The 22,016-nt window shown below is 35.6% G+C and overlaps 2 protein-coding genes across 3 annotated transcripts in view; both read left to right on the plus strand.

Moving 5' to 3' along the window:
* Positions 1-16,052, plus strand: part of flnba (filamin B a) — a 116,200-nt gene extending 100,148 nt beyond the window's left edge. For both annotated transcript variants that reach the window (XM_073876323.1, XM_073876324.1), the window contains 5 exons: positions 5,091-5,223; positions 7,073-7,249; positions 11,683-11,901; positions 13,711-13,913; positions 15,056-16,052. In XM_073876323.1, coding sequence (XP_073732424.1) covers positions 5,091-5,223; positions 7,073-7,249; positions 11,683-11,901; positions 13,711-13,913; positions 15,056-15,244 — 921 coding nt within the window. In that variant the 3' untranslated portion in view covers positions 15,245-16,052. The remainder of the gene's footprint in view (positions 1-5,090; positions 5,224-7,072; positions 7,250-11,682; positions 11,902-13,710; positions 13,914-15,055) is intronic.
* A 4,471-nt stretch (positions 16,053-20,523) lies between these two features.
* Positions 20,524-21,994, plus strand: LOC129428070 (protein SPMIP1). Its single transcript, XM_055184963.2, has 2 exons — positions 20,524-21,018; positions 21,731-21,994. The coding sequence occupies exons 1-2, from the start codon at positions 20,613-20,615 to the stop codon at positions 21,847-21,849; spliced, it is 525 nt and encodes a 174-aa protein (XP_055040938.2). The 5' UTR covers positions 20,524-20,612; the 3' UTR covers positions 21,850-21,994.
* Positions 21,995-22,016: the final 22 nt, after the last annotated feature.

Genomic DNA, 22,016 nt, shown 5'->3' on the forward strand with positions numbered 1-22,016 from the left:
GGCATGCGCAGAAGGAATCGTCTGTGGACCCAAACACACGCGAGCCCAATTCAACCATGCCAATCATAACGACACGCCCTGTTTCTATAGCATGAAATTACTAGCTAAAATGACACTAGTCACAAAAATGAACAAATTGAACCTATGTCAGCGTTAGGGATGGGCATGATTAATCGACGATCGATAATTGATCGTTAAGAATTTCGTCGATGAGGTTAATTTGTTATTGATTAATCTAATACTTTTTATCTAATGCAGGTTGCGTTGCCTAATGTAGCGTGTGTCTTGAAGCAATTAAATGGATTTCACTGTGTGCCAGCAATTCAACATTTTACCACCAGGGTGCAATATTTGACACCATACTGTTTAAGAATGCGGCCAGCAGCTGCAGGTTCTGCTGCTTTAGAGCACCGCATATTCAAGGAAAACACGCTGTATTTTTGTATTCAACATTTTTGAATTATAAAAGTTAAATAATTATTTTTTATTATAAAAATATTAATGATTAATCGATAGTCGATCGTTAATTCTCCCGACAATCGACTAAAAAAATTTAATCGAATGCCCATCCCTAGTCAGCGTGATAACGACTACCTTAAAGGACCAAAACCATCTTTAGAAAAATTTTATTGGAAGTGTGGGGTTTATGAGTTGTACTGCAGCCAGCCACCAGGGGGCAATAAAAGAGCTAGCGGCTTCACTTTTTAAGAAGCATGAGGCACATCCGGTTTCTATCAGACGTCTTTTACAAAAACCCAATTATTTTTGAAGAAACGTACCCATATTTAAGAGGTGATAAAAAAGAACAAATAAAGGTAGGATGAAACATTTTTGTTTGAAAGCAGAGGGTCTGTTTTTTCATTTTATATATTGTATGTTTATATATTTAAAGAAGAACATTTTCTGAAATTTCTGAAAGCTTTTGTGAAAATCATAAAAAATGCCAGCACTGGCTGGCAACCTTTTAAAAAACACTGGCGGGGAAAGAGTTAAAAACTGTGGAGTATACAGAAGTATAAATCAGCCTTTAGATGTCTTCTCCATTGGAACCGAATGCATCGAGAAAAGTTCTACAGTACGCATTGCAATTAGCGGTGTAACGGATCGCAGTTGATCCGTGATCCGTACGGATCACGACCCACGGTTCGGCTCGCATGTGATTCGCGGATTAATACGCAGACTTAAATAGGGAAAGTTTATCATTTGTAAGTGTTTCAAAGGTTTGCATAATGTTAACATTCAAGTGATTTTAAACAGTTTAACTGCAAAACGGCGCTAAAGTGATCAGTTTACTTTATGCACAAATGCACATGCGTTTGAATGCGTCCGGTCCAGATCGAGTCAGGCGTATCATCCTTCAAAGATCAGAACTCTTGATGTTTAAACTTCAGAGAGTTGCCCTACTCTCTCTCTCATACTGTAGTGTATTAAAATACATTTGGCTAATAGAGCAATGAAAAACAACGTAATGTTTTTATGTGGAGACTGTTTATGCTGTGCCGTAATTCACCCTCTGTCTGTGTGTGTGCGCTTGTTTAAGAGGACTCGGTAGTGCACAAACGGAGAGATTTGCAGTCTGTGCATATTTGGACTTAAAGATACAGTAAGCTCAATTGACCTACTTAAAGGTGGAAAAGAGGATGTTTGTTTAATACATTTTTGCAATGTTACCTGAAACTGTCTTTACTAAATGATAAAAGACTATTTATTAGGCGCACTGAAAGTAATAAAATTAATATATGTCATCTGTGCATAAGGTAGGGCCTTATAAACATCAGCCAATCGTTGATGCAATCATCGCAATCGTCATTGGCCCTCTGGCTTGTCAATCACTGCCATTACGTTTCTTGGGAGAGACGTGCGCGCTCCAGTAACGTTACACGAGTGACGCATGCGCATAGCGCATGAAACTCCGTCTTAAGTTTCGGTTTGTTTTCATTTTCGCTCCTGCTTTCCTCCTCGAATCTGCACCATGGAAGAGAAGAAACCCGAAGGAGGACGCAAAAGAAAGAGTTTTTAAGTCGCTGAGAAGAGGAGAAATTTGTCAGAAGAATGTTATCTAACCAGAGTCGTTATAGGGAATGTGGAGTTGACGTCACGCGGTGTCGCAATATGGATAAACTGCCATATTTGCAGGCACGCGTCCCATCCCGCTGTATTTGAGTTCATGTGTTGGAGGTTGTTTTTGTATTTTCTGTCGAGATTTTAATAAACTTCGATATGTTTGGTCAGTACTGCTCGATCAAGCAGGTCACGCGATCGTTCAGGGAGGAAACTGAACAACGGAATACGTTTTTTCAGCTTTTATTCGTGGAAAAAACAAGGGAAGCCGGTGCAGGAGCTGACTAAAAGACGCCGGATCGCGTGGTTTGCCTGCTGCAATCAGGAGAAAAGTTTACTTTTCAAAAAAAAATCCCTGCATCAGCGAGAGTGTGTTCGCTGCATTTTCAGTCATTCAGTAATTTGTGATTAATAAAAGCAGAACCACTTAAATTGTCTTGTTTTTATGCTAACACTGTCAAACTGTAAGTTATTGATTGATTCATTCATTCATTTCTGATTACCCTAAACACATGAGTTATACAAATAAATATTTAGACAATTTTGACGATTGTAACACATATTTTTTATTAAATGCAACTGCTCAAACCCACTGCTTGTGACTCTTTAAATAACAACGTTAGCTAAATATTTAGCATTTTGTGTGTTTTAATAACTTGGCCAAAACAGAAGTGCCATCTTATGAACGTGTTGATTCATCGCACAGAATACAACGGAGAAATTATTTAATAGAATCATTAAGATACGTAGGTATTAACACATTGTCAGTAAATAGCTGGTTTGCCAACCATAAGACTCCAAAAGAAGAAGTGTCACCTTACTATAAGCTTGAAGGGATTTATAGTTCTTAAACTCCTGCAAAGTGTAAATAAAGTCCTGCAAAAACAAGGTAATTGGCCAGATATGTAAGCGGAGGTAGTGCGTCTGGATCCGTAACGTTAATCCAGTCTGAGGCTGCTAAATCATGGATCTATGTTGTTTATTTGTCCAAATAAAGTTTTTTTGGCAGTAGCATTTAGTTTCTCGCTATAGGGTCCCTTCTCCTTTTCTTTCAACTTCTCGATTTCTTCCGTTCTTCTTCAATTTGACCTAGTTTTAGCTTAACATGCCCACAATTAAATGGCATAGCGGTCGGCGGTGCCTCTAAACATGGCGCCCACGTCCCATAATGCAACACTGCGGTGACGTACATTAACATTCCCTATTGGAGAAACATTTCAACACTGGAGAGCAATGAAGGAACAGAGAGGTGTCAGACGCGCAGGTCGCAAAAATTCTCTTCGACAGGTAACAGTGATTATTCTTTCTTTGTGGAATAATTATTGTTGTACTGTTATTCAGGTATATCGACGTTGTTCTTGTACTGTAGTTGTAAGTGACCAGGCTGCTACACGCTAGTTGAAATGGGAGTAGCGTCGACTGATCTAACTTTACGTCTTATGTGTTTATTATCATAATCTTTTCACATAATGAATCCACTGACGCGACACAGCATATGCCGGTGGTAAACAAACACTCGTGTTCAAATACTCGTGCACGAGTTATGGAAGGCGTTTCCTAGATATGAGCTGTGAAGGAGGGAGGCTGTTCTTGCGCATGCGCTTATTTAAAAAACTCAGTAACGGTCTTTGGATTCTCAGTCGGCGGAAACATCCTCTTTTGCGCCTTTAAGTCTGTGTCATTAATGTTAATCAAACAACCAAAGACAAAGAGAAAATCACTTCTGAGGCTTTAAAAAATAATAATTACATTTAATTAATACAATAAATGCAGTGTTATTATTCATTTGATTCTATAACTAATGATTTTAGACCTTACTTAATGTGCAACCTTGTTCTTTTTTATAAATGTTTGTAATTTCTTGATTTGTTATTAGAATTTTCCCATTCTTTTTTTTGCCGATCCGAAAAATGATCCGATCCGTGCCTCAAAATCCGTAATGTGATCCGAACCGTGAGTTTTGTGATCCGTTGCACCCCTAATTGCAATGCTGTCTAGGTAGACGGCTCACTAGGTTTAAGAAAGCTTCCAATACATCTAATATTGTTAATGTAATGGGAAATGTGCTGTTCTTGAAAAACACATTCTGGGCGTTTTTCTGTATCTGTGATCCAAGTTAAGTCTCGGCTGAGAGATTAAGTTACCACACAAGTTCCAACAAAAACTTTTGTTCACACTAACTTCTGAGAAAAACAAAAGAAAACTAAAAGTGTGGATAAAAAACATGAGGACATTAAAAACTGGAAGGCAGCTAAATACAATTTTATAAAACTCGGTTTTTGAATAGCTGTTGGACATGAGTCATTATTGTGTGGGTCTGATGTTTGTCTTGTGTTTCATTTAAAGACTTTTAACAGAATCAACCAATTTACAGCTCACAGTAGGATCAGTTAAAGCAGAGAGAGGCCGAAATGTTAGAAGCATCCAGAAACTTCATTCATTCTGACCCTTTTACTCTACTGTTAAGTTTCCTGTCTGTAGAGTAGCAAACCTTGTAGTTTTCTCATTGTCTATACTGTACAGTATGTTCCTCTTAGCTTTAGCTGATCTTCTGTGAGTTCAGGTAAGACCCTGAGCATTTCATAATGCCAGAACTTATCTACATTTTATGTTTAAAGTGACTCAATTCCAATTTTTTCCCTCATGTGGCACAAATCGGATTTGACCCACGAACATGTAAGCAGGATAAAAGCGCATAGATTCCGAAATTCTCAGATCGGTTTCGGACCTCATTCATATGTGGAAATAATTTGGATATTAATCTGATACATGCATGTAAGCGGATAGATCAGATATTCCCATTCCCAGACGTGTTGTGCGTCATTGAAAATGCGATGCTGGCAAATGACGTCAACTTGGGTGAAATAAATTGGACTTGGGCATCCAGATTTTGGTACATTAAAGTATTTCAGTGAAATGTTTGTCAGCCTGTATGTTCGGAGTATATCGTATCCGTTGAATGTGCTGCCCTACCCACAATGCACTGGTTGTGAGAGATGTTTTAAACTGTGTAATGTTCACCGGTCCAGGAGTCCGGTCTGAAGGCGAACCAGCCGGCTTCATTTGCAGTCCGTCTGAATGGAGCGAAGGGCAACGTTGATGCTAAAGTTCACAGTCCATCTGGAGCGCTTGAGGAATGTGTGGTATCTGAAATAGAGCAAGGTGAGATGTCCCAAAAAAAAAGATTAGTGGGAGGTCATGTGTTCTAGATAAGCGATATTATGGGATAACGTATTGGCAACAGGCTTGTTATCGCAGAAATAAGCCCCCACAATGTGATCAGGGCCCGACACAAAGCCAAGGGTCTTTGTATCACACAGCAGGGGCTTATATATTATGATGACAACTGGCTGCCTGTACGTTATCCCACTTCTTACAGGGCTATTTACCTTATAAGTAAGGTAGGAAACATTTAAAATATTTCATTAGCTAATTTTTAATGAATGACCTTGACCTTCCGTGAGGGAAAATGCGTTTATTTTCGGTTTTAAGATATCATTTGTAAATATAATGTCATGTGTTATTAAAATGTGTTATTATTGTCAAAATGATTTGCAGCATCCAGGTTACTGTGTGTTATTCGTTTTAAGCGGTTGTTATCTGTCTGGGAATAGCAAACCTCCAAATGTCACAACTGGCCAATCAGAATCAAGCTTTCGAATGAGCCATGTAATAAATGTTATACCAGGGGGCAGTTGAATGCTTTATTCTGATTGGCTAAAAATTTTACACTGGTATGCATTACTTTTTGAAAATGCACACCTGACCTGATCAAATGTCTTGTATAAATGAAATAATCGACTTCATTTGAAAACTATTTGAAAATAATGCACACTTCGCTTCGCATCGTGCCGCATTACCAACTATGGGTGTGCATTATTTTCAAATAATTTAAATAATTCAATTATTCCTCCCTTATACACTGTTGTTTGAAATTTCATGGTGTGTCCAAGCGAAATAAAATGAAAGCTATTTGTATTGTATAGTGACTATGTCAATAGCTGGTATGAAGAATAACTACTACGATAACACTTTATTTAAAGGGGTGTGCATAAGACTGACATGAAACCTTTATAATCAAGACATGAAGGAGATTTTATGCACATTTTTTACAACTCTTTAATATTTTTCTTGACCTCAACTACAGTGGTACAAATTGAACTTGTCATTAAAATATCAATAAGTGCTAATACTAATGTCAAATAATTTTAAATACTTCAACAAAATGAAACAGACACGTCATAAGGTTATACTTAACTTTATGTATGTGCACAATAAAGAGAAAACTGACAACTAGCAGAACTTCTTCACACAGAGGGTTCTGAAAATTTCTGACGTAGAAGAAAAACAAAACATTTAATTAATTTAATGTAATTAACTTTAACTTTTCATTTAATTTAAGGTGAATTGATTTCCAAATGTAATAAAATATAATTTTATCAATTTTAACTATTATTTTACTTATTATTATTATTATTATTATTATTATTATTATTATTATTATTATTATTATTATTAGATAATTGATTTTTTTTTCTCTAACACCATCTAAAAAACATTATGAAAATTATGAAGAATATTAATGATTTTGTTATAAAACTATTTGACAGAGTATTAACATTTAACAACATTTTAATGACAAATTCAATTTGTATCACTGGTTAAAGGTGGTCGGTTATGTTGTCTTGGTAATGTCAAGTTGCCATAACAAAGACATCTCAAACAATGTCATTTTTGCATTAAAAATGACACAATTCAACGAATGACACTTAATGTAGTTGAGGTCAAGAAAAATATTTTTTATGACAGTTGTGACGTCATGATTATGAAGGTGACATGTCAGTCTTATGAACACCCCTTCAGGTAAAGTGTTACCACTCGTACTTATTTTTTGAGTCATGTTTGGGTTAGTACAGTGCTAGTTTTGTCAGGTTTGTTAATTTTGACATTTATATATAGACGGACACGATTGCTTATTTCACGCATTTGTTTTTGTCCTCTCGTTTTACAGACAAATATGCCATTCGTTTTATCCCACGTGAGAACGGCATTCACACCATTGACGTGAAGTTCAATGGAAGTCACATCCCCGGCAGTCCGTACCACGTCCGTGTAGGAGAACCGGGTCAAAGTGGAGATGCTGGACTCGTGACTGCTTATGGACCAGGACTTGAGAAAGGAACCACAGGTAACATTTCTATACCTGAATGCCGACAAAATCATGTAATACTTTTACAAATATACAGCAAGAAATGGCACTTAAAGAGACTCTTCAATTTCTCATATATTACACATTCATTGTTTTAACAAAGAAGAATCATCTGTTTCTCATGGATTTCATCCAGAACACATTTCTCTTCACAACTCTGTTGTTAGAAACGCATACAAAACAGTCTAAAATTGACTCAGACATTGTTTCAAAACCTGCTGAGTTGCCAAAGATGTGATCCCAATGTGAAGTCCATTCTGAACCACATAGTCACTAGTGAGGATTTATTTAAAGAGCTGCAACACAACAGAGCTGTTGTGTTTGTGTTGTCATTTCAAACTGAATAGAGAGGAAATAGCATGCAAAAAATGTATTTGCGGTAAATGTCATGATGACAGAAGTAAGAAAAGCCACACGGTTGACATGGAGGAAGAAATAAATAAAGCTTTACAATGTTTAGTGTGCCAGAAGACTCCAGCTGGAACGCTCTGATACTGTCAATGTGAAAGATCTCACTGGATTAATATCTCGTACAGAAGATCGTTTCAACATTTATCATCTCATAGCAGGTTTACATGCACAAAGAAATACTGGTGCACTTATCTGTAAATACTTTTTAAAAATGTTTATTGAGCATAGTATCTTTTAATTTAAAAATAAGTATAGAGTATATCACATGATCTCACTATGTTTCTTGTTTAATTCAGTGAGTGCTGTTCAATCCTCTAAGTTATTGTAATGTTAAATTAACAATATTTTGTCTTTATCAGTCTGTCGTAAATTTGAGAAGTTTAGCACCACTGAATGCATTAGCTGCTGACAGTTTAGGCACATTGCATTGTGGGAAACATTATTCCTCTCTCAGTTTGACCTGTAAACATCTACAGTACATAATTAACATGTACATAATATGTGACCCTGGACCACAAAACCTTAAGTAAAAGTCTTAAGTAGCATGGGTGTATTTGTAGCAATAGCCTACAATACATTGTATGGGTCAAAATAATTGATTTCTTTATGCCAAAAATCATTGATATTAAGTAAAGAGCATGTGCCATATGGATATTTAGTCAATTTCTTTGTAAATATGTAAATTTATAAAAAATGTTTTTATCATTAGTAATATGTGCTGCTAAAGACTTCATCTGGACAAATTTAAGGACGATTTACTCAACAACAAAAAAATTATATATAAATATATATAATTTTTTGCACCTCAGATTCCAGATTTGTTGTATCTCGGCCAATCCAGTCCAAAGCTTATTTATTCAGCGTTTAGATGATGTATAAATCTCAATTAAAAAATTTATCCTTATGTATCCCTTTTGTGTGTCTTGAGCAATTCCGTGCAAATGTCAAGCTTACTATGAAAAAATGTAGTTTTAATGTAAAGTTTTTAACCATAGGCCTACTGATATCTCAGATGCCGATATTTGGTGGTTTAAATACCCATGCAAGGTCCCTGTTTAACTTTCATTATTATTTTAGTAAAACATCCATAACAGAGACATGTGCACACCGATACAGATATTAGGGAGTAAAAAACCCTAGCGATAACGATATATCGGCCGATTTTTTTTAATAATGATTCATCATTTGATGCTAAGCTAGGGCACATCATCAGTGATGTTCTTGATCTCATTGGGTGTTTCGGGTCTTTCGAAACATCAGACACCCTCCTTCAGGTGACCCTGAAGGAGGGTGTCTGATGTTTTATATATTTGTAAATATATTTGTAATAAATACTAGAGTGGGGGGGGTGCCCATATAGATATTAGTGAGTAAAAAACCCCAGCGATAACGATATATTGGCCGATATTTAATATATTTGTAATAAATATTAGAGCCTGACCGAAATGGGTTTTTTTTTGGGGGGGGGTGCTCATACAGATATGAGGGAGTAAAAAAACAGCGATAACCATATATCGGCCAATATTTAATATATTTGTAATAAATATTAGAGCCCGACCGAAATGGGTTTTTTGGGGGGGGGATGCTCATACAGATATTAGGGAGTAAAACAAAACCTGGCAATAACAATATATCGGCCGATATTTAGTATATTTGTAATAAATACTAGAGGCCGACCAATATGGGGTTTTTTGGGGGGGTGCCCATATAGATATTAGGGAGTAAAAAACCCCGGCGATAACGATATATCGGCTGATATTTAATATCTTTGTAATAAATATTAGAGCCCGACCGAAATGGTTTTTTTTTTGGGGGGGGGTGCTCCTACTGATATTAGGGCGTAAAAAAACAACTGGCAATAACGATATATCGGCCGATATTTAATATATTTGTAATAAATACTAGAGCTCGACCGATATGTTTTTTTTTGGGGGGGATGCTCATACAGATATTAGGGAGTTAAAAAAACGGCGATAACGATATATCGGCCAATATTTAATATATTTGTAATAAATATTAGAGCCTGACCGAAATGGGTTTTTTGGGGGGGGGTGCCCATACAGATATTAGGGAGTAAAAAACCCGGCGATAACGATATATCGCCCGATATTTAATATATTTGTAATAAATACTAGAGCCCGACGATATGGTTTTTTTTTTGGGGGGGTGCCCATACAGATATTAGGGAGTTTAAAAAAACAGCGATAACGATATATCGGACGATATTTAATATATTTGTAATAAATACTAACTAGAGCCCGACCGATATGGGTTTTTTGGGGGATGCTCATACAGATATTATGGAGTAAAAACCCCGGCGATAACGATATATCGGCCAATATTTAATATATTTGTAATAAATACTAGAGCCCGACCGATATGGGTTTTTTTTGGGGGGGGGTGCCCATACAGATATTAGGGAGTAAAAAACCCGGCGATAACGATATATCGCCCGATATTTAATATATTTGTAATAAATACTAGAGCCCGACGATATGGTTTTTTTTTTTTGGGGGGGGTGCCCATACAGATATTAGGGAGTTTAAAAAAACAGCGATAACGATATATCGGCCGATATTTAATATATTTGTAATAAATACTAACTAGAGCCCGACCGATATGGGTTTTTTGGGGGATGCTCATACAGATATTAGGGAGTAAAAAAACCTGGCGATAACGATATATCGGCCAATATTTAATATATTTGTAATAAATACTAGAGCCCGACCGATATGGGTTTTTTTGTGGAGGGGTGCACATATAGATATTAGGGAGTAAAAAAAACTGCCGATAACGATATATCGGCCGATATTTAATATATTTGTAATAAATACTAGAGCCTGACCAATATGGTTTTTTTGGGGGGGTGCTCATACAGATATTAGGGAGTTAAAAAAAACTGGCAATAACGATATATCGGCCAATAATTAATATATTTGTAATAAATAGTAGAGCCCGACGATATGGGGTTTTTTTTGGGGGGGTTGCCCATACAGACATTAGGGAGTAAAAAAAACTGCCGATAACGATATATCGGCCGATATTTAATATATTTGTAATAAATACTAGAGCCCGACCGATATGTTTTTTTTGGGGGGAGGATGCTCATACAGACATTAGGGAGTAAAAACCCCGGCGATAACGATATATCGGCCAATATTTAATATATTTGTAATAAATACTAGAGCCCGACCGATATGGGGTTTTTTTTGGGGGGGGTGCCCATACAGATATTAGGGAGTAAAAAAGGGAGATAACAATATATCGGCAGATATTCTTTGTGTATATTATAGGACAGTACATTTATACTACAGTACATTACTCTACAGTACTGTATTATATAAATGGTACCAGTCAAAAGTTTGGAAACAAATAGTAGGTGTATCCAAACCTTTGACTTGTACTGTACATAGAATACAGTACATACATAAACACAATATACTGTATATATACATTACCACATTTGAGTGATAATTGCAAAAAATGTGTTTATCAAACACTTATAATGACAAAGGCATGTAATGGAGGCAGGGTGAAATGAATCTGGGGTTTTAGGGTTCAGGAAATTTTCCCTTATTTTCAAATCCCAATGTTGACAGGTATGAAACAAGTACATGCATCATTTACAAGCATTTTAAATGAACAAGCATGTTCTGTAAAAAACTATTATATCTGTGGCAAATCTGCCGATACAGATATATCTGAGACAGACTTGTATCGGCTGATAAAATCGGCAAAATGATAAAACAGATGGGCTTTAATAAATGCATTCTACAATAAATATTATTTTAATTTTTTACTATAAAAGTCCTGGAATTGCTCTCATGTAGAAATTATATGTTCTTTAATGCCATTCACAACAGTGCTTTAGTGATGTCTAAGTCAACTTTATTTTCAGACAGAAAGCAGAATTATAATTCATCCAGTATAAAAAATAAAGTGTAGTAAAATGCACTCAAATCTCATTAAGTCTCTAACCATCTCTTCATTTCTTCTGATAGGAAACCAGGCTGAGTTTTTGATCAATAACAGTAAAGCTGGACCAGGATCTCTGGCCGTCACCATCGAGGGTCCATCGAAGGTGAAGATGGAGTGTCAAGAGTGTCCCGAGGGCTTCAAAGTTCACTACACACCGATGGCTCCTGGAAACTACATCATCACTATCAAATACGGCGGTCCGAACCACATCACTGGAAGCCCATTTAAGGCCAAAGTCACAGGTGTGTAGTGCTTAAACACTCGAAATTACAATAAAATGATTTATTCTTTCTGTTATGAACCCAGCAAGGTTAACTATAGACCCGATATAGTCCAGTGGGATAACCCACTTCTAGCCCAAATTAAATTTGGTTACATGACTTTTTGCCAAAATAACTTCTGAGATGTATGATATCCCAACAGTGATTACAAGGTGCTTGGTTTTGGTTGTATTTATTTTATTTCATTTATGTTTGGGCTTTGGTAGGGCTGGGCAATTTTAATTAATTCGAATTTAGGTTTTGACGCGATTTTTAAAATTTTATTTAAATCCTGCACATGTTCTAAAAAAATTAAATTTTTTGCATCACCCAGCGCTATGGTAAGACATCTATTACATTTTCACCAACAGCCCAAATGTTTCCTGGTTTTATCCTAGACGTTTGAGCGGTGTTTAAACATCTATTAGATGTCTTTTAAACGCAAAATTGTGTGTTGAAAACTGATAATGAGTATACAAGTTGCCTTAAAGGCGGAGTGCACAATGTTTGAAAGCCAATGTTGATATTTGAAATAACCTAAACAAACACGCCCCTACCCCAATAGAATCTGGACCTTCTTTTAAAAGACCCGCCCCACACATACGCAACCCGGCAAGGATGTCGGTTAGTAGACACGCTCCTTACTGCTGATTGGCTATAAGTGTGTTTTGGTAGTCGGCCGTCTCCTTTTCCAAAGCGTTTTTCAAACATTGTGCACTCTGCCTTTAATATAGTACCGTATTTTCCGGACTACAAGTCGCTCCGGAGAATAAGTCGCATCAGTCAAAAAATGTGTCATGAAGAGGAAAAAAACATATAAGTCGCACTGGACTTTAAGTCGCATATATTTAGGAAATTATTTCACAAATAACTTATACTTATAATGTTTTAGTTAATAGTTTTTCAGTTTTGAATTGTTTTCAGTAAACTTTTTGAGTGGTAGGCTTCAGGAAAAGCATATAGCGCCCTCTCTCGGCAGTAGACGGTAATGTTTTCTCTTGGTTCATGTTAGTCAGTATGAATACATTTTGACATATAAGTCGCACCTGACCATAAGTCGTAGGACCAGCCAATCTATGAAAAAAAAGTGTGACTTAGTTTAACCTTTTAAGCGTCACACTTTTGGAGCTTTCAAACAATATACAGTTTGCCATGATTAGATAAGAATTCATATGCAAACATTGAAGTAAATGTAGTCGTCCTGTGACATTTAGCAGAAAATACATTTTTTGAGGCACACTCTCTTCATAAATGAATCAATTACTCTCCCTACATAATTTATTTGATAAAACACTGTTGAAATGTCTATTCTGGAGGCTTAGACCTTTCCAACGATATATAGTTTGTAGGGATAGATTAAAATTTACATCAACAATATTAATGCAAACTTAGGTGTCCTGTATTCGGGACGGCGACGCTTAACAGTTTAATCCAGCTAGTTATGTATGGAAAATTGCAAAACAACAAAGCTTTCAAGCAAAACATAACATTTCGCAAAAATACGTTAATATGGTTTGAGATAAAACGACAGATATACTGTTTAAAACTACACCATTAAGAAATTTGAAAAAAACACATGGACAATGTATTATAACACTGTTTTGTCGAATCGTAAATCATGTCAATATTTAATCTATGGTTACTCTGCTAACACACCTGTGTGAACTTCACACATCCACCCAAAATCATACACGGATACCAAAACTCAAATATTTACATAGTTAAGTCATTTTGCATATTGAGAATAATAGATCCAGTTTCAGTTTAAACATTTTAATTCTTTCACTTCAGGTAATCGGTTGGTGAATGTGACCAATGCCAGTGAGACGTCCACCCTGATGGTAGAGTCAGTGACCCGGTCGAGCAGCGTGAACTCTTACAGCTCATTACCCAGAGCTTCATCTGACGCCAGTAAAGTTCTCAGTCGAGGTTCAGGTCTCAACAAGGCCTTCGTCGGGCAAAAAGCATCTTTCTCCGTGGACTGCAGTAAAGCGGGAAAGAAAAGCACACCAAATAAAAGTTATTTTGCTTTAAAGGGCACACATTATGCCCATTTTTACAAGATGTAATAAAAGTCTCAGGTGTGCTGTGAAGTTTCAGCACCAAATACTCCATAGTTCATTTATTATATCATGCCCAAAAATGCCCCTATTTGGGTAGGAGCAAAAATGTGCTGTTTTCACCTTTAAATGCAAATGAGCTACAGCTCCTTACTACCTTACCAACAGACAGTGAGCGCTTTTAGTTAAAACAGATCTGATTCTTGTGAATACAGTCTGAGACAATAATATCTTTAGCCGTATTAGTGCTACATTCCGCTGACAAACACATTTAGAAATGTGTGCCCAAAGCTTTTGGGTAAAATTAACCAGTCAGTCATGGCTGTGGGCGGGGCTTTATTAGCGTGAGGTCACATTAACAAGAGAATCAAAACAGCATGTTTAATGAGACTTCTTTGGTTTAATAGTGATTAATAAAGGAGAGATTTTTTTTAATTGTAGGGATGTTGTGTTTATACCGACCGAGGGGTAACCTTCCGATCTCTCTGATAAAGCCGATACGCGATTTAAACTGCAATTCATCGACTGGCCACTAGAGGCTCTAAAAGGGAGTCAATTTCCATAGACCTCCATGTTAAAATGGCCAACTTTAAAGTAAAAAATGTGTTTACAGCCTTGCACAAAATAGTTTTAGTCTGTATAGCTAATTTTGCCCTTCATGACAGCTGTGAGGGGGGTGAATTTTTTTGTAACTCATCTGTTACAAAGTCTATGGTTTATACACTGCAAAAAAAAGATTTTGAAGAAAATAATTCCTAGTATTTTTGTCTTGTTTTCTGTAAAAAATCACTTAAATTTGATGTTTTTGGTCTAAAAACTAGACTTATTTTCTTGGGTCTTTTTGCTCATCAAGAAAAAGCATCTTAATTTAAGAATTTTTAGATATTTTTACTGAAAACAAGACGAGAAGGAATTTTTTTCTTGAACAACATTTTTTTGCAGTGTACGCTGCCAACACACATTTATGTCCCAACATCTTGTAAAAGTGGATTTTGCATAATATGTGCCCTTTAAAAGCATCTTGGCTGCATTTGTTTATAAAAGAAACCTTACAATTGATTTCAAACTGTTTTTCAGGAAAGAATATGCTTCTGGTTGGTGTTCATGGTCCTGAGACTCCCTGTGAGGAGATTTTGGTAAAACACATGGGAAACATGCAGTACAACGTCAGCTACATCTTAAAGGAGCGGGGTAACTACATTCTGGCGGTGAAATGGGGCGACGATCACATCCCCGGGTCGCCCTTCCAAGTCAACGTCCCATAATTCTCTGTAGTTAACTTAAAATAGTCCTTAGTTCTGTTAAGAATTTCGCACTTGATCTGATTTTTGACTGGAATGTTGATGCGTTACAATGATGATGTTGACGTGTCGGTTTTGGTTCAGCATTGAGTTTTATTCGTAGCTTGAATGTTTAGAAAATCGAAATGACCACGTATGAACAAATTGATCTGGGTTTTAAACTCAAATGTCTATTTACTACTGACAATTGTCTTGAATTGTTTTTCTCTTCCTAACATACTGTCACTTTTAATGCACATATAATAATGTTTCAATATCTGTGTTTATTTCTTGCTGCATAAACTGAGCTGTGACGTTTATTTGCTCAAATCAAAGCGGGATCGTGGTGTAGCAAATGCAGTTATCTAAATCGAGCACTTCTGTTGCTGTACTTCACTTCAGAAAAAATAAATTATTGCATATTAAGGTTTTAGAAATGATAACTTGCTGTAGCTACATGACCAAAAGTTCAGGCTCATTTCTGGCTTTTTCAGATACACTGTAATATCTTAAAGTCTTATAATATCTTCTACAGTAACAGCTTACGGTAAAGTCACACTAATAGATTTATGCCTGTCTTTCACATTCCTCATACCTTCGCTCGTCTTTTCATCTTAATTCATCTTAGTTTTGATACGCCAGTGGTGAAGTATTTCGTGTTTTAAAGGCAAGAGGGGAAATTTCATTGTATTTGTATTGAGCCATGGGTGCCTTATTGTGAAACACGTGAATAGATTTGATGTACATTTGCTTATTAAAACAAACTGGAATAAAGAGATAGAAAGTTACTGTTTTTTTATTGTAAAGAGTCAAACTTTTCATCACTTGTCTGTATGTACTTGGCTTTCTTATTTAGTATTTTTGTGTTAAATTAAATTCTTAAATTAAATTCTTAAATCAAGATGTTTTTTCTTTATAAAATTTAAGTGAATTTATGAGTAAAACAAGCAAAAAAATCTACCGATGGGGTAAGCAAATTGTTCTTGAATTAAGTGTTCAAAAAAGTTCAAGATTTTTTGCTTACCCCATTGGCATATTTTTTTGTGCTTGTTTAATCCACAAATTCACTTAAATTTGATATTTTTTGTTTTAAAACTAGACTTATTTTCTTAGGTTATTTTGCTCATCAAGAAAATGCATCTCGACTTGAGAATTTTTAAATATTTGTGTATAGTATTTTTGTCTTGTTTTCAGTATAAAATATCTATAAATTCTTAAATTGAGATGCTTTTTGTTGATGAGCAAAACGACCCAAGAAAATAAGTCTAGTTTTTAAACCAAAAATATCAAATTTAAGTGAATTTGTGGATTAAACAATCAAAAACAATCTGCCAATGCGGTAAGCAAAAAATCTTGAACATTTTTCTTAAACTCTAAATTAAAAAAAAATTAGCTTAACCCATTGGCAGATTTTTTTTGCTTGTTTTATGCACAAATTCACTTACATTTGATATTTTTGGTCTAAAAACTAGACTTTTTTTCTTGGATCGTTTTGCTCATAAAGAAAAAGTATCTCAATTTAAGTATTTTTAGTATTTTTGTCTTGAAAATCTTTTTTTTTTTTTGCAATGTACAGAGACTTTAAAGGTCTCCTAATATAAGAAATTTACTTTTAGATGATGTTCACTGCAAAAAATGATTTTAAAGAAAAAAATTCTTAGTATTTTTGTCTTATTTTCTGTAAAAATATTTAAAAAATCGTAAATTAAGATGCTTTTTTTGATGAGCAAAACGACCCAAGAAAGTACATTTAAGTACATTTAGTGTTTAAGAAAAATGTTTGGGTTTTTTGCTCGTTTTATGCACAAAATCAATTAAATTTGATATTTTTGTTTTAAAAACTAGACTTGTAAAAATATTTTTTATTTTTTAAATATTTTTCCTGAAAACAAGACAAAAATACTAAGAATTTTTTTTCTTGAAAATATTTTTTTTGCAGTGATGTCACTTTGCGCTGGCCCCGCCCACAACTGTATAAAGACCACAGTTAAAGGATTAGTCCGTTTTCTTAAAAGAAAAATCCAGATAATTTACTCACCACCGTGTCATCCAGGGTGTTGATGTCTGTCTTTGTTCGGTCGAGGAGAGATTGTGTTTTTTGGGGAGAGCATTGCAGGATTTTTCTCAGTTTAATGGACTTTAATAGAGACGAGAAGTTGTGGTTTAAAAGTGCATATTTTATGACAATCGTTTTGCTAGATAAGACCCTTATGCCTCGTTTGGGATCGTTTAGAGTCCATTGAAACTCTGTTGAAAAAAACTGTTAAGTGTTCAGTATTAAATGTTGGGCTCTATTAAATTGCATTAAAATGAGAAAAATCCTGCACTGTTTTCCTCAAAAAACACAACCTCCTCTGGACCGAACAAAGAAAGACATCAACACCCCGGATGACATGGTGGTGAGTATTTTGTCTGGATTTTTCTTTAAAAAAAATTGACTATTACTTTAAGTCATCATTTCTATTTTAAATCTTCTTTACATAATTTATTATGCACATTAATTATGAACAATGAAGTAAGGTGGTTGTCTTATTAAAAATATTAAAATCTTACATATTGTGCCTTTAATGACAGTCAGTGGGAACAGATGCTGTCAGGCACTAACATTGAACGTTATGTGAAGAAGAACAACTGCTTTGTGTGCATTCTCCCCAACATCTCCTTTTGCAGGGGTTTGAATCAACATCAAACTAGTTTCATTTATCTTGTAACTATTTTTGGGGGTATGTGATGTATCGGTCGCTGTTTTGTAGCCTTTTGCTGATGTTTCTTTTCATAAGTCACTAAAAGATTCATTGCATGGCCCACAGTTCAATCACATTTATAATTGTTTTATATTTAGACTCAGTAACGGGAAATGAAAGGCAATGTTTCATAGCCGCCATAGAGACGAGCACAAATACTGAACAGCACAATGAACTAACAGATGAGTGTGTGTGTATTTATAGATCTACTAAAGTTTTGAATGTATAATTCATGATTTCTATGAGCTCTGCCAGAATAAATATGCAGGATGACATTAATAGTTTTTAGTCGGGATCGAGTTCTTACTGATTCATATCTGACCTGTGCTCTGTTTTATAGCACTTGCATCTGTTTTAATTATGCTCTCAGATGAGTGTTACTTGAATTTAAGGCCTGTTTTGAATGTAAATGGGTGTACGGGAAATGTGTCTGATTTGAGATGTGTAATGTTGTGTATGAAGTCGTTTTTATGCTGACTAATAGCTTATAGGGTTTGAAAAATGCAGGGTCATTGAGTCAACTCAACGGTTTCAAAGGTCACCAGTGGTCTGTAATGTACATAAGCTCTGTACTGCCACCTTCAGGAAACAACGGAGAATTACAATATCCACTTAAACATTTAGGGGCAGTTCACACAGGGTTTAGATTAATCCATGCACAAAATCACTTAAATTTGATATTTTTGGTCTAAAAACTAGACTTATTTTCTTGGGTCGTTTTGCTCATCAAGAAAAAGCATCTTAATTTAGGATTTTGTTTATATTTTTACTAAAAACAAGACAAAAATACCAAGTAAGAAAGTCATTTTTTTGCAGTGTAGAGATGCACTAATACAAATATCTGTGTTTGTATGATAATCGAGTGAACTCTATCAATGTGATATCGTTTTTTACTCCTTATTTTTAAAGTGTTATGTTGTGAAATCCTAGATGTGCAGAGAGTATCACTCTAAGGATGTGTTAATTTTTTACACATTGTAATTTTAACACATGTGTCATTTTGTGTTCAAATAAATAAAAGGAAGAACGCAAGATGTGTTAAAACAACACAAAGTGTGTTATTCCAATAATAACACAAAGATGCGTCTAGTTGGACAATTGAAGAGACAATTGAATCTCTCTCACCAGCAACTGGTGCACGAGGGAGGTGCTGGTGCTCCCCAATACTAACCACACACACACAAATATGCGTTATACTCAATGTACAGACCAGAAATTAACCCTTTTTGAGTGGGGGGGGGGTGAAAAGGTGATGTACACCTTCAAATGAGTATAACTGGCATTTTTTGGGTCTAGAAGCCTAATTTTGGTCTTGTTTTAAAGAAGACACTTTGACGTTTTTTTACGGAAGTGTCTGGATGTGAAAATATTATTTTTTATAGCAGTTTACATTTATTTGTAATAAATAAAAAATGCAATATAGTATTATTCTTAATACATAAAATTATATTATATACAGTAAATGAGGGAGAAAAAAAAATTAAATGCATCACAGCCAATGTTGCCCAAGACTGAAAAGGTTAAAAAAATCCAGTCCACGATCACTTTTTATATTGAAAATTAGTCATTTTGTTTGTGTTTTTTCCCCCAAATCTGTGACCTCACTTATGAACTTGGAAATTAAAGAGTTTATTCAAATCTGTTGATTATCAGATTTAAGAAAAAAAACGACGAGTTGCTGTAACTTAAAATAAAGTTGTAACTTCGCTGAAAGGGGACATTTCACAAGACGTTTTAAGTATGTAAAATAATTTTTTGGTGTTCCCGGAGTACATTTGTACGGAGCCCCTAAGGGGACATGAAGAAAAAATTAAAGTTTAGTTTCGCGTGCGCACGCTAAAGTTTCACAAGAGAGCACGCGAAAGTTTCACGAGAGCACGCGAAAGTTTCACGTGGGCACCTGAAACTAAACTAATAAAATATCATATAGATAATTTATTATATCATTTTAAAATTGCCACTTTGTGGATGTGAGCAAAAATGTGGCGTTTTTGGGTGTCCTTTAATATTCAAATGAGTTGATCTCTGCACTAAATGGCAGTGTCGTGGTTGAATAGTGCAGGTTAAGGGGCGGTGTTATCCCCTTCTGACATCACAAGGGGAGCCAAATATCAATGACCTATTTTTTCACATGCTTGCAGAGAATGGTTTACCAAAACTAAGTTATTGGGTTGGTCTTTTTCAAATTTTCTAGGTTGATAGAAGCACTGGGGACCCAATCATAGCACTTAAACATGGAAAAGGTCTGATTTTCATGATATGTTATTTTCTATTTAAGTTATTTGAACTTTATAAGTTACAGCAACTAGTCAAGATAAAAATCAAAGTCGAAATGACTTGTAAATCCAAGTTGATTAATTTAAGTGCAAAAAATTATTTTACAGTGCACATCAGCTGTGTCTCTCATGTGTTATTGTCAACACGTTTAAAGAAAGAGAGCGAGAGAAAGTGTCTGTATGCTCTCTTCTCTCTCTCCTGTTGAGTGATCTGGTCTCTGATTGGTCACACTGGTCAGGAGATGATTGACATGCTCCTCTTGGGTTTCAGTGGCTCTGCTCTCTTGTTTAATCTCTAAGAGACACAAAGCACAAACACGTCGCTCAGAAGTCATGAGGAACCTGCTCACCACACAGGACCAGAACTTCTACCGCGAGCTGATCCTGAAGGAGGCCTACACACGACTGGCATGGAAGATGAAATACAGTCAGGAATATCCCAGCAGCTCCACGGCTCGCCGGTTCAAATCCATTGGGCTTTTCAATCCTCCATCTGTCAGTAAACTCACACTGCCTCCTGTGGTCCAGAAACCAAAAACCCCTGTGGTGACCCAGCGGGCCCTGAGCGAGACGCCCCTGATGAGACCCGTAAGCCCACACACTAAAGCATCTCTGTACAACGGCTTCTCTCATGAAGGCAAAGGACGACAGCTATACCTGAAGAAACGTAGCAAACAAGGTCCTGAAGAGAAATTCGAATATCCAATTTTGTCTTCTTGGGATTATGGATGGAGGTTAGGTAAGCAAAGCAAAGGAAAGCAAAGCGTGCCTTTATGAAATTCAGTTATATAATATTCTAGTCTGATAAATTTCTAAATTTATCTTGGATTCTTTCTTCAATGGAAACACTGTGGATGTTCTTCACCCATCAAAATCATATTACGGTTGAAAGTATTTCATGTTAAACATAATGGCAAGTCTTGTGAATTGGGGAGTTATTGATGTTGGTAGGACACATAATGCAGGACCAAAAAAATTGCTATAGCAGTTAACTTTTATTATAAAGGACGCTTTCCTTGAGAGTGCTTGGGTTCTTGAAATGTGCTATATAAATAAAACATATTATTATTAATAAATACAAATAATGCAGTAAAATTATATTTTATACATAATATTATCAAAATCAAAAGGTTTTTGTTACACTTTTAGTGGTTTTACCAACAACGGCCACTAGATGTCAACTGTTTGCTGCATACTCTTGTCACAAATTAATAAATTACTGTCACTGCATTATTATTACTGCTAATAGGTTTTAACTATATATAGTTTGTCGTGATGAGATTAAAATTTACATGCAAAATATTGAAGTAAACTCAGGTGTCCCGCTCATGGGACAGCACCGGTGATAAACCTGCTGTATGAAGAAGTAAAACATTTGCCTTACGGTCAGGGTTTAAGTTCATTAGTAAAATATTCCTGTTGAAGATTAAACTAGCTTTATGGTTTCCCAGGTGACTATGACACCGACTGCAAGACGCCGGCCAACGGAAGATCTGAGATCGTAAGGAACACTTTCTATGCCAGGAATGGCATTTTTAATATTCCCTCGGCAACAGATCGGCTCGGATAAAATGCCCCTAGACTATTTCATCAACTCCTGACCTGGAGAAGAAAATGTCAAGTTCCCATAAACTTTAACTGACAGTATTTACTTTCCAGGACCCAATGTGCAGAATACTCTGACACAGTAAATCATTTATTAAAATGAAGTAAATCCTAAATGTCTAATGGCAACGA

The sequence above is a fragment of the Misgurnus anguillicaudatus genome, chromosome 14 (genome assembly GCF_027580225.2).
Source record: "Misgurnus anguillicaudatus chromosome 14, ASM2758022v2, whole genome shotgun sequence".
Lineage (NCBI taxonomy): Eukaryota > Metazoa > Chordata > Actinopteri > Cypriniformes > Cobitidae > Misgurnus > Misgurnus anguillicaudatus.